The sequence below is a fragment of the Solanum stenotomum genome, chromosome 11 (assembly GCF_019186545.1).
Source record: "Solanum stenotomum isolate F172 chromosome 11, ASM1918654v1, whole genome shotgun sequence".
Taxonomy (NCBI): Eukaryota; Viridiplantae; Streptophyta; class Magnoliopsida; order Solanales; family Solanaceae; genus Solanum; species Solanum stenotomum.
The window spans coordinates 44,801,924-44,815,284 of NC_064292.1; the positions used below are offsets into that span (position 1 = coordinate 44,801,924).

The following is a 13,361-nucleotide window of genomic DNA, read 5'->3' on the forward strand; positions in this document are numbered from 1 at the left end:
ACAATATGTACGGAGACCTTAACCCCTTCCTTGAGAGGTTGTTTCCGACAGACCCTCACCTCAAAATTAAATGTTAAATGAAAGTGAACACACAGTAGGATCCAAGTGTTCTTAACTTCCTACTATTGTAGAGAATTCAATTTTTTTCCTTTTCATGACATCTCTTTCTCAAAAAATAAAAAGAAAAAAAACTACTCAATTCTCTGGTTACAAAAACCGTATGCCAAACATATATAGGATTACAATAAATATCTTTCTATACAGAGGCTGGCGTAGGCTCCTACAGCAGTCCCTGTTTATGAAGTTTGGAAGTCTTTTCTGAAGAAGACGAAGGAGGAGGAATTTAGACGCTAGCATTTCAACTGCAAATTTTATGTTCTACGCGCCTATTGCATTTTTGGATGAAACTCTTTCAGCAGTATGTCAGGAACTTCGAGAAAAATACTCATCCATCCCCGATCTTTCAGCATCTACGATTAGAATGTGATAATGTATAGCGCCTTGTGGTGCAGAAACTTCAACTGGGAAAAGTTCCCTTTCTGTGAATCCTCCCTGAAATGAGAAAAATGATTTGACAGTAAAAAATCAGCAACCAAATTCAATCTGACAATGTCAAGACTTGTCTGGGGTTTGGGGGGGGACTTACTTTAAAGTTTAATATAACACAATGGCTTAAATTCTTCAATCAGCGTCACCCAGTCCATCACTACCATCACCTCTCTTGGATATAGGGGTAAGATTCGATTTAGTATTTTTCCTTTGAGAAGCAATTTCAGCATTTTTACGCAAGACTGCTCCAGGAGACGGGTAAGGGCGCTGCTGAAAGAGAGGACCCTGAAATTTGAAGAACCGGAAAGATATCATTTTAAGTTAAAAGGCATACAAGGAATAAAAGCATATTTATATAGCAGGAAATTGGATATGAGGAAGCCACTGATGTCTGCAACAGAAGGATGAAACCTTATAAAGAGAGCCAAGACTGTTTTCCATACCATGGCAATAAAGATAAACCAAATCAAGATTAGTGCAAATGGCAATGTCAATAAGTAAACTTTACTTCTGAACAGAATTTTCCACGTGATTTTGATTTTAGCCAATGGCACTCAAAGATATAAATACTTCAACAATGAAATGTTATTAATTGACAACTGATAGCATGCTCCCCACACATCAAAGATGTATCCTTATCCAACACTTCTAGACACAGATGGAGGAAGTTCTCAAGAAATTGCAAACAGACAAACCAGAGAAATTGTATTATGATTATCTTTTTGTTGAAGTTTGCTTTTAGTTACTGCAGTAACTTTTAGCAAAATAAGTTATTTAGTTTGAATAAATTTGAATTTTGAATTTTAGTTAGTTTGTTTATGTTGTTGAGATATTTTAGGCTGTTTAAATTTTAAATTATGCAGATTATATGTTTTATGTTGGATATTTAAATCCTCTCAATGCTTAATAAAATTATTGAAAGCTATTGAAAGTCATTTCAATCCATTGAGAGGCATTTTTAATCTTTTTGTGCTGCCCCATTTTTAAAAAACACCAACACTTTTTCTGCATTCCTTGTTATTTGATCGATTAAGTGATGACGAAACACCTAAAAGAAATTACAAAGAAAAATATGATCCCTCATCAAAAGTTTTGAAGTCTTAATATTATATACTCTCTCCGTTCCTATTTATGTTGTCCTTACTAAAAATGTTCCTTAATATTTGTTATTTCACAAAACTTATGCATAAATGACACTATTCTTCCTATTTTATCCTTGAGAGTTTTTTTTTTTTTTGAGAATGGTAACTTTTTCTTCTATTTATCCACAGGTATACTACATCAAAGTAGCCCCTCTTCCAAAAATATTACAAACTAGACCGACTCCATCTGTGCTTTTTGTCACAAATAGTCTAAAACATCAAAAAGTTCTTCTGCCTGTACTAAGACTTTCTGTTTACACCAAAAGTAATAAAGAGCTATACAATTCATCTTGAAATTCTGCACATTGTTCTTCTTGCCCTCAAAACATCTTTGATTCCTTTCTTTCCACACTGTCCACCATATACAAGCTGGGACAATCCTCCATCTCTCCTCCTTAATTGTAGTATTGCCAATATTGATCCAACAATTTAGGAGTTGTGCTATGTTTCTTGGTTTCACCCAAGTGATCTTTCTAAGGCTGCTGAATATTCTCCATAATTGATCTGTCCATTTGCAATGCAAAAAGAGATGGTTGACTGTCTCTTCCTGTTCCTCACACAAATAGCATCTTGAGCATAGTTGAAACTTCCTCTTCTTTATATTCTCTTGTGTCAGCACTGCTTCCTTTGCTAGTAACCATGTGAAACAGTTTACCTTGTATGGGATTTTAGGTCTCCATATCATCCGCCATGGCCATAGCTCCATCCTATCATTTGAATTTGATTGATTAAGATCTTTGTAAGCTGACTTGACACTGAAAACCCCTTTGCTACCAATCTTCCACACAACCTTGTCTTCTTCCCTAGTCAAATTGCTAAATTGTGCCATTGTATCATGGAAGGCCACTATGTTCCCCATCTCCCAATCATTTAGATTCCTCCTAAGATGTAAGTTCCACCCCTGTCCTGTCCACATTTCAGCCACAGTTGCATTTTGTTGAAGGCTTAGTGTATTTAAGTCTGGGAATAATTGTTTCAGGGTTCTTTGGGCTATCCATCTGTCCTCCCAAAATGACACCTTCATTCCATTACCCACCTGGAATCAGATTCTAGAAAGGAACAGAGGCCAAAGATTTCTTATTGATCTCCAGATACCACATCCATATGGTGTAGTTACCATCTTTGTCATCCACCTATTCTCCATTTCATATTTTGCCCTGATCACCTCTCTCCATAGCATATTCTCTCCTGTCATAAACTTCCAAAGCCATTTTAGCATTAGGCTTTTGTTTTGTTTCTTCATGTTCCTGATCCCTAGTCCCCCCTCTTTTTTATTTTTTATGGCCTCTTCCCATTTGACTAGATGAAACTTCTTTTTATCTTCATTTCCCTGCCAGAAAAAACTTCTTCTCAAAGCATCTATCCTCTGTATGACACTGTTTGGTGCTGGGAACACAGACATCATATAAGCAGGTATTGCATCTAGCACACTATTAACCATGGTTAATCTACCTCCCCTAGACAGATATTGGCTCTTCCAGTATTTGACCACAGGAAAACTAAGTAATAAATTCATGTTCATTGTTCAAATTAATTAATCAAAATAAATTAATTCATGTTCATTCATTGAAAACTTGACTTCAAGAGAATACTAAATAGGGATACAATGGTAAACTTACCTAATTTCTTAAGGGGCGTGAAACCTAAAATGGTGACAACTAAATAGTAACGGAGGGAGTAAAACCTGTCTGGCCCAATATGTGCGCAACATTAGACAGACATGCTCGTGTATGTCAAGCATTCCAAATGCTTAAAGAAAAGGCAAGGATATGGCACATGAATGCTTCAGAGAAGCTCCTAATCCCAGCTAATGTAACAAGAAATATGGTAAAACCAAATTCAACTTGGAATGAAAGAAACCTGCCTATTATTTGAAGAGCAAGAAAGCAGTAGAATGAGCTCAGTAAAGCATCTACTCCTATCACCAAAACACTTGACCAATTTTAACCCGTAGGGACTTCCAAGGGTGGAATGCTTGAACAAATTGTTGTATGACGTCTGTTATAGTAGCGTTTGAAGAAGGTTTTTCAATGACGTAAGTTTCACAGCCAACTTGTGCAACATCGACTAATCTGTCAGGCTACCTGATATAATCACAAGCAAAGCTGCAGGTAGACCCACACACTAAGGTTGGAGCAAATGGACTTGCACCGAGTGGTGTCACTGTTCGACCTTGGGATCTCAAGGTTCTTACTCGTATGGCTCAATCCCTTAACCATCACATTATTGACAACATCACACATGATTTGAATTATAAAGAATTAGTTTGAGTGGAAAATTTTGACTTTAACAGAGGATTCAAATTTATAAGTTTCAAATGCAAGTCTCTATAAGTATCACTTGAAATAATTTCAAAACAAAGGCTGCAATGACTTTTTTCCTTTCTAGGGTAAAGGGTCAAAATTCCCCTAGACAATGTGAAATGAAGCAATTTGCCCTCCATTAAAAAAGTGTCTTGTTCCTACCCCTGTCGTAACCAAAGCAGCTTGTTCTTTCCCTTATGGACTAGCAGCAGCAGCTAAAGGGTAAAATTTAGACCATTCAAAAAGTCTAAGGGTACAATCGACCTTCTATTCTACTTTGCTCAGGATCTTTTACTGTTTTACAAACAGACCATTTAAATCTAACAGAAGGTAATTAAGAATCACTTTATATGAATAACCTATAAAAGGATGAATACATGCCAAAGTACATCAATTTAAATAGAATGTGTGAACTCCTTTTGTTCTTATGCCACCCGTGAATAAAACATTATTTGCTTTAAGATTGATCTCCTAAATTGATGAGAAAAGTAAAATAATTTGGGATAATTTTATACCAGCATGCTGAATTGATCTCCTACAACAAGTAATTTTTCATAACAGGTTACATATGATTACAAGAAAATAGAACATCCTTGTTGGATCCAAAAAATTGTACGAAACATTATTTATGCTATTAATGTATATGAAGAAGTAAAACGAATCTTCTCATTTAAGATTAATTAGTTCTAAGTATATTTATTTCTTAATTGACCTCTATTTTCTAAAGCCAAGAATGCTATGATCATTTCCTTTAAATTCTTTAATAAATATAAGGGCAAAAAGTCAAAAATTACCCCTAAACGATGTGAAATGGAACAGATTTACCCTTCGTTAATAGTTGGGGTCAAACTTGCCTCTCCATTACTAAAATGGGCTAAATTTGCCGTTATTTTCAAATTGCAGAAGCTTAGCAATGGTGATGTCACGTGTCCCGCAAATAAGGATTAGTTTTTTATAATGGAGGGCAAATTTGAACCTTTTACATGGTTCGGGGGCAAATTTGACTCTTCTCCCTAATTTTGAGTTTTTAATTATTTTTGGTTCCTCCTTTCTCTCTCTCTGCCACTACCACTACCTCTTACCACCAATCACCCTTTGTTCCTCCCTCCTCCCACCATTGTCACCATCACACCATCTTCTCTTCTTTTTTTCTCTCGCTTCCTCTCTCCCCACCCACCACCTCCACGACCAGGTGCGCTAAGCGACTTGAACACGCAAACATATAATACTATTTTAATGCAAATGTATAGCCGCATAGGGGTCAAAGGAGGAAGAAAGGGTGACCGGAGGTAGAGGTAGCATACCTTGTGTCCCCATATACTAGCCATCTTTCTCTGTAACAATTATGAAGTATGGAAATGCACATTTTTTACAAGTATCAAAATGCACTTAGTCTCACTTTTGTCAATATGGTCATTTTATTGATGATAATGGCATGAGGTAGGTAGTGGTTTTATAGGTTTGCTTGGGGAGTACCTGAGCCATGAAGCTAAGAGCAGCCGTTTAGGCAGCCCTTTAATGTGACCAAACCATTACAGCATGTGTCTCAACAGCCACCCGTATTGAAGAAAGAGAAACTAAACAATAACTATTGTTGGCGAAGTAATATATTTATGGACAAAATGAGTTATAATTGATTAAGTTAGTGAGTAGAAATAAAAATTAAAAATTCATCATAAAAGAATTAATCACTAAATATGTTGAGAAACTTAAACTGCATCTTTTAAAATCTGAAACATAAATTTGAAATGATTGTTCAACTCAATTGATATGATTGTTAAAATTCATATATTTCGAGTAAATTATTTTTCTTCCAACACATATATCTGAAACTATTCTTCATTTTCTCCTGTCTTTACTAAATCTATGTTTTAATTGGGATTTGTGCTTAAAGCACTAGCTGAATTAAGCATTCTTTATGTGTTTTTCCTTACAATGTGCAAGACATATCTCTTGCCATGGTGAACGGAAACATGGGCACATGACTAATGGATATTAGTTGTGATAGAAGTATCCCAGTACATATGGTATCGTAATGGGATTTTTCTGTTTGCAGGCTACAATCTTGTAGGTCTTTCTTTTTCCCTTTTACTTTCTCTGTGGAAGTCAGGATTACATTCTTTTTGAGAGCATCTAGAAGTGTTGATGTATTAAAAGGGTGTATCACCATCTCTTGTGATGAAATAAAAATGTTTTTCTTAAAAATGAACATAATATATAGAAGTTAAGACAAGTTAAGCCTTATTGATTAACTTGAAAAGCAGTCAACATACCGTTGCAGTGGTATCTGCTGCCCGTGGTTGCACTCCTTTGAGACCTACAACCCTACAGAGTCGGCAATAAAAGAAACTATCAGTTAATAACTTCAGAACTTCTAAAATCTGCAAAATGCACAACCATGTAAGTGGACACAAGCAGCAGAGGCAACAGCCTTGGAATACGCACCAACCACCCCTAGGAGCATCCGAATAAGAGCTTGGATCCATGGGATCCAATTCATCATCCTCATCATTTGTGCGTTTCCGTTTGTCTTTTTTGTTGCTTTTACTCATTGGTGGTTTGAAACTAGACCTGCAGTCTGAATGATCAGATAATTGACTTTTGAAAATTAAAAAGATTCTCCTCTCATTTTGCCTCCTTGATCTATATGCATGAACTTGGTTAAACAGAACTCTCAATTAGTTTCATTGGTGCAGTGAACAGTTTCCCCTTAAGAGAGTCTAAGCAGTAGTTAATTACTAATATTTTTTTTTAAAAAAATTCCTTTTTTTTTCACTCATCCCTCTGAGCTCCATTAGTGACATCATCTATGTTATTCATCATTTACCTGACAAACTGCTTACCCATAGTGGTAATAAAACAAGTATGAGAATTCAGCATGATAAACAAGAGCAGCTAGTTTGCAGAAACTTTTTCAAGAAAAATTACTTCCACTGACATCTATATTACTGTATTTCACCAATATAAGTTCCAAAATAGTAATAAGGAAGAATGTAGAGATGAAAACATTTATTAATTTAATGTTTAGAAGGATAAAGAATTTAGTTCATTCACCAACTGGCATGATGATGCATCACTACTAAAGTGCAAAACTAACATACATGGATTCCATACGACAAAATAAAGCATCATTATCATAGTCCATAGACAAAAAGGACTAAGGCAACATCAAGGACTGAATTCATAGTGGGATGCACACATATCAGGAAGACTGTCAGAAACTAGTGAGACACCAACTGTGCAGAATCAGGATGTGATGCTTAACTTTAATATCCTCTGGTTTAGTTCCTATCAGTTCCTCTCAAACAAACAAGTTGGAAAGAAAAAGGGATAAGGAGAGGCTTAATAACAGCAAACAGAACCAAGAATTGCATGGACTCTCTTTAAACAACACCAAAGTGTACCAGCAAAGCTGTTTAAAATTATATAGATATGATTTGTGAATAGACAGCGTACCTCTGCCTCTGAAACTTTTTGTCAGTGTCTTCTGTGACACCTGCATCCCCAGAAGTTTGTTGTTGTCTCTCCACATTTGCTGACACATACTGGCTTTGAGGAAGCTTGAGAACTCTGCATTCAGAACGATATCAATGTTCAGACAAATGCATCCTAGATACTTATGATCGTTGAATTTGAGCAAACTACTATTTCAAATGCTTAGCTATTAGCCAAGGAATACTTTAATTTATTCAGTTAAGATCTACAAAATGCCCTCTCAAATGTGGTCTAATTCTAGGAATTCTTGGAAAATTAGTGATTTTCTAACTCAATTCTAGTGTTTGGTAAGTAAGCAGAAAATATTTATTTCAAAAGCATTTACATAAAATCTAGGGAAATACTATGGAGGTGGAGGTAGGGGGTAGGAGTGTGGAGGTGGTGGAGCTGAGAGGCTATGGGGGTTGGAGTCCGATTTGGTGTGTCGGGGGGTGGGGAGGATTGAATTGCCACATATGGAGCTTGTTGTGTTATCAAGGAATAATTTCATTTTAATAAAAGGGAAAAACTCATGTATACAAGTAGTTTTGAAGAAGAAAGGGGCCATCATAGTTTCCAGGTGCTTCTTATGCAATGAGACAAATGAAACAAACAGTCATCTATTTTTGCACTGCACTTCTACAACACACCTTTGGTCTCTATTTCTCAACATAACAAAGACAAGCTGGACTATGCCGGAGCATACTGCAGATTTGCTTAGTTGCTGGATGAAATGAGGAGGCAGCAAAAGTCAAAAGAAGTGATGGAGGATCATCCAACAATGCATCTGGTGGACAGTTTGGAGAGAGAGAAATGGGAGGTGTTATGAAGATAGATCCAATTCCATTCAGAAAGTTAAATGGAATTGTATAATATCTTTCTACTTTTGGTGTAGAGAAGTAGGTTTAGAGGATATAGATCAGTTTGTAGATTTATTAAGATCTGTGTAAGTATCTTGTTTTCTAGTTGCTGTTTTTTTTTATCTAACACTTTTTGATGGTGTCCAGCATGTCCTTAATGCTGAGGAATACACATTTACCAGTTTCAAAAAAAAAAAAGGTTCTCCAAAATGGACACCCATTCATGTACAAATGGGAATCTCATGGGTACCCTAAAAATTAAATAGGGATAAAAGGCTATTCATCAAATATACAAAATCATGTTCAACTCCTTCAACAGTTCTTCTATTTCTTTCTCACCACACTACTCACATAAGAGCTGATGGAGCAATGTCCCCTGTTTTGGGCCTTCCCTTCCATCTTCTAAAAGCCCAACTAAACAAAGTTCATGTTAACGTCCCCAGCATAATCCGTAGGAATTCAAACCATCTCAGAATCACCCACCATAACCTTGAAGCAATCTGACAATGAAGTAGAAGGTGATCCACATCCTCTTCTGATTTTTTGCACAAAAAAACACCAACTAACATAGGTGAACCTTCTTTTCCTCGGATTCTCAGTTGTCAAAATTGCTCTTCTAGTTGACCCTTCGGGGTGGCCCAGTGGTTTGGGCTTGGGACTTCCATGTTGGAGGTCTCAAGTTCGAAACCCCTTGCCAGCGAAAGCAAGGGGTTTGCCTTCTGGGTCGAGCTCGTCGCACCGGGCTTGCCTAGTGCGGGTTACCTCTCCTATGTGGTTTGCGAGCTATTGCATAGGAGCGGGGGTTTTACCCTGTGCGCACCCAAAGGGTAGCGGCTGCGGGTTTCCCTTGTCATCAAAAAAAAAAATTGCTCTTCTAGTTGCCAGCCATATGAAGAAACATTCCTTTCTTAGTGCCCTTCAAATCCAAACTGCATCATGCCGCCATCTCATCTCCTGTGAGAATCTAGGCATAATTAGACTTTACTGAGAAACAACCACCATTGCCTAACTCATGTCTCCCACCTACAAGAATCCTGATTTTCTAATGGTAGAGTTTGTTTGTGGGCATCTCAAGCAAGTTTTGCAATTCTTCCATCTCCGAATCATGAAATTTCTACCAACTAAAGATCCCAAAGAACATTTCTTTCTTGTATCTCCTTAATTGTTGGATTGTCATCTCTTTTTGGCATGAAATACTATGAATGTTTGGATATGTGACTCTCAAAGTGATTCCTGCACCACCTATGGCCCCAAAAACTAAGATTTCTCCCATCCCCTACCTTGAAAGTTATGTTATCACTAAAGTCCTTTCGGCCTTTCAAGATATTTCTCCACAGCTTGCACCAAAAGGAACAGTACTGTTTCTACTCTCCACCCCCACCCCCACCCCTTCCATAAATCCATATGTGTCCGCTATCACCTCTCTCCATAGTGCATGATACTCTGCTCCTCTGCTTTCCCTACCCTACTTCCACTGTCATTTTCCTCATTATTAAAGAATTTGTTTTCCTAGAGACAATATTTTCCAAAACATTGACCAACAAAGCTTGAAAAAGCTGAAAACATTTTCCTCCAAACCAAACACACCCTAAATACAAAAGAGATTATGCTAAAACAAGGAAATCAAAAGAGATTATGCTAAAACAAGGAAGCTGACAATATCCAAACTATGATCAGTCTTTACAAGGGCCAGACTGGACCAGCTAAACAGATTAAGTAAACATCTAGCTTTCAAGGAATGGTTTGGAGTTGAGATTCCATATAAAAAAGTGCATTTTTTATGTCCATACGCACAAAAATATACTTGCAGGCACCATTGTTTGTCACTTGTCAATGGTGCGCTTAAGCTCTGAAGCGAGGCTCAAAACGTATTGAGCTTCGCCTCACTAAATGTGCATTTCAGTGTCATAATCAAGGTTCAAGGTTCTAAGACATACTTCTCCTTGCAAGAGGTGACACTAAACAATTGATATTTCACGTTATAGCAGTTTTTTCACTTTCTTTGTTCATATATATTTCCTCAGCATTAAGGGATGCTGGTCACCTTCAAAAACGTTTTACAAGAAGAGAAAATAGAGTCTAGATTTACAAAGCTCGTAAGAAATCGACAAATTCATCCATTTCCTCTATACAGTTCTCCTTCCACCAAAAAATAATGTGACTAGACAACTCCATTTTACATCATGAATGGACTTAACTTTGTCTTCAAAGCATCTCCCATTTGTTTCTTCCCACACTGACCACCAAATGCAGGAAGGTATCATCCGCCACCACTTCTTCTGGTTTTTGCTGCAACCCCTTCTGATCCAACAGCTCAACAGGTCATTCATGCTTATAATTATTAGTCTTGGACTAAACATATATATTAGTATTTCTTTTCTCCCTTGGCGCCTTTTCTCATTAAAGCTCACGCTTTATTTGTACTTAAAGACCCAACGGACTCGGAGCTTTTTTGCGTTTTTTGCTTTTGATTATACTGGCAGGCACCATAATTCAGATTTTCTTGATGGCTTTCCCAATTTTTCATGAAATCCAGCTTTCATATGCATCTTTTATACTGAATGACATGATCCAACTTTGTCAAAATCAAGAAAGATATGTTTCAAAGATATTTTGCTATTGAATTATGAAGGAATAAATGATCCATGGTTTATATTATTTGCAAACGACATAGTTCTGATGGATGAGACATGGGATATAGTTAATGCTAGGTTGGAGGTTTGGAGGCAAACTCTGGATTCCAAAGGGTTCAGGTCAACCAGGACCAAAACAGAATATTTAGAGTGCAAATTGCACCTAAGGATGTGGCCTAGTGGTCAATGAAGTGGGTGAGAACCCTGAGGTCTCAGGTTCAAAACTTAGTGGACACATAAAAAACACTAGGTGATTCTTCCCATCCATCCTAGCCTGGGTGGACAGAGTTACCTGGAACATGTTGCTGGTGGCAGGTGATAGGTATCCCATGGAATTAGTCGAGGTACGTGAACATTGACCCGAAAACCACGGTTAACCAAAAAAAAAATTAGAGTGCAAATTCAGTATTGCGTCGCATGAAGCAGATATGGAAATAAGGTTTGCCACACAGATTATTCCCAAGAGAGAATATTTTAAGTATCTTAAGTCCATAATTCAGATTCGAGGAGACATTGACGATGACATCACACATCGCATTGGGGCTGCATGGATGAAATGGAGGCTTGCCTCGGGAGACTTGTGTGATAAGAAGGTACCATCTAAACTTAAAAGGGAAGTTATATAGAGTTGTGGTTAGACCGTCTTTGTTGTATGGGGTGGAGTGCTAGCCAATCAAGAACTCGCATATGCAGAAGATGCATGTTGCGCAGATACGGATGTTGAGATGGATGTATGGGCATACTGGGAGCAATAAGATTAAGAATGAGGTTACCCGAGAGAAGGTGGGGAGTGGCTTCTTTGACGGACAAGATGAGGAAAGCGAGATTGATATAATTTGGACATGTGCAAAGGAGGTGCATTGACACCCAGTGAAGAGGTGCGAGAGGCTGGTTGTAGAGGGCACACGGAGGGGTAGAGGCAAGTTGAAGAAGTATTAAAGAGAGGTGATTAGGCAGGGCCTGGCACAACTTCACCAAGGACATGGCTCTAGATAGGAAGGAATGGAGGTGGCGTATTAGGGTAGAGTTATAATAGCCATAGTACTAGTTGTACCCTTGTAATTCTTGTCATATGTAGTTTATTGTGTTTTAGATTATCACATTATTTTGATGTTTGTTAGTATTCCTCTCTTGTAAACTTGGCATTGGTTTTCTTATTAACGACTATGCTTTTGCATTGTTTTCTTCTTCCTCTACTTGGGGTTGACACACTTGAGTCGAGGGTCTTTCGGAAACATCTTTATTTCCATGAGGTAGTGGTAAGGTCTGAGTACACTCTACCCTCCCCACACCCCACTTAAATGGGATTTCACTAGGTATGTTATTGTTGTTGTTGTTCCGAGACATATAACTCCTGATAGTTGAATATTTCGTTTGCTAAAGTTGAAAAGAACCTTTTAGAAAATAGGTTTGTTCTTTTAATCTGCAAGAGTTCTCAAAAGGATTTATAACATGTTGGGCCACTCCACCCATTGATTTACTGCCTTGAAAAATTGCTCAGACTATTTCAAATGGTATCATAGCCAAATCTTTGGTACGCCCATTTGCAACACTGTCTTCTCTCTGCCAACTGTGTTGCTCTATGCTTTTCGAGCAACTCAACCCTCGAGCCAATACCTTTGCTCCAGTCCTTAGCATATTAAGTCAACTCTCTCTTCTCTCTCAGCTCAAGGCCCATTCTTTAGCCTGATGAGTTTGATCTCTCTTTACATTAGATGAACTCTATAGTAAAAAAAAAAAAGAAGACAAAAATAGAAGTCTTCAATCCATGTGTAAACTCTAGAACTGAGTTATACATATGGAAGGGTGCTAGAAATACACGTGTTCGTCATTGCTTGAGTACTGTCTCATTCCACTCCACCATTCCTGGATACACTAAACTCAAAGAACCCTTCTAAGCCAACTGCAGATGTTGGACTGCACATATAGACAGTGCAGTGAATTAACAAGTAAATAAGGGGCAAAAACAAGAATACCTAAAAGTTGCACTATAAGTTTAAGTTCCATTGGAATCTTACTCAAGCAAAAGTACTCATATTCAGTAGCATTACACGAAAACAAAGACGAGACAAATAAACACAAAAATGTCAAAAGGAGAAATATATGCAATGACAACTTACCGAGTGCAATGTTTGCAGTAACCCCATGACTGTACAAGGCCCACACCCCATCCACCACATTCAATGCATCTCGGGAATGTGGAAGCTTGGTCAACCTGAGTTACATTAGTTGCATTGTTGGTGACTGCTCTATCATGGTGCTGAATGGCAACCTGCTGTGGTTTAGAAGGATGTTCCCATTGTGATGCATTAGTCTGTGAGTTATAGTAATATTTTTGACCTGCAAACAGTTTGAATAATAGAAAACATAGGCTCAATATGACATAAAATGTGAAGAGCT

At 37.5% G+C, this 13,361-nt stretch overlaps 1 protein-coding gene across 2 annotated transcripts in view; it reads right to left on the reverse strand.

The window, feature by feature from the left end:
- LOC125844816 (uncharacterized) overlaps positions 1-13,361 on the reverse strand; it is a 25,159-nt gene continuing 11,798 nt past the window's right edge. For both annotated transcript variants that reach the window (XM_049524156.1, XM_049524157.1), the window contains exons 10-15: positions 13,082-13,301; positions 7,451-7,564; positions 6,440-6,565; positions 6,268-6,319; positions 647-834; positions 1-552 (exon numbers count right to left, since the gene is read on the reverse strand). In XM_049524156.1, the coding sequence (XP_049380113.1) occupies positions 682-834; positions 6,268-6,319; positions 6,440-6,565; positions 7,451-7,564; positions 13,082-13,301 (665 nt within the window). In that variant the 3' untranslated portion in view covers positions 1-552; positions 647-681. The remainder of the gene's footprint in view (positions 553-646; positions 835-6,267; positions 6,320-6,439; positions 6,566-7,450; positions 7,565-13,081; positions 13,302-13,361) is intronic.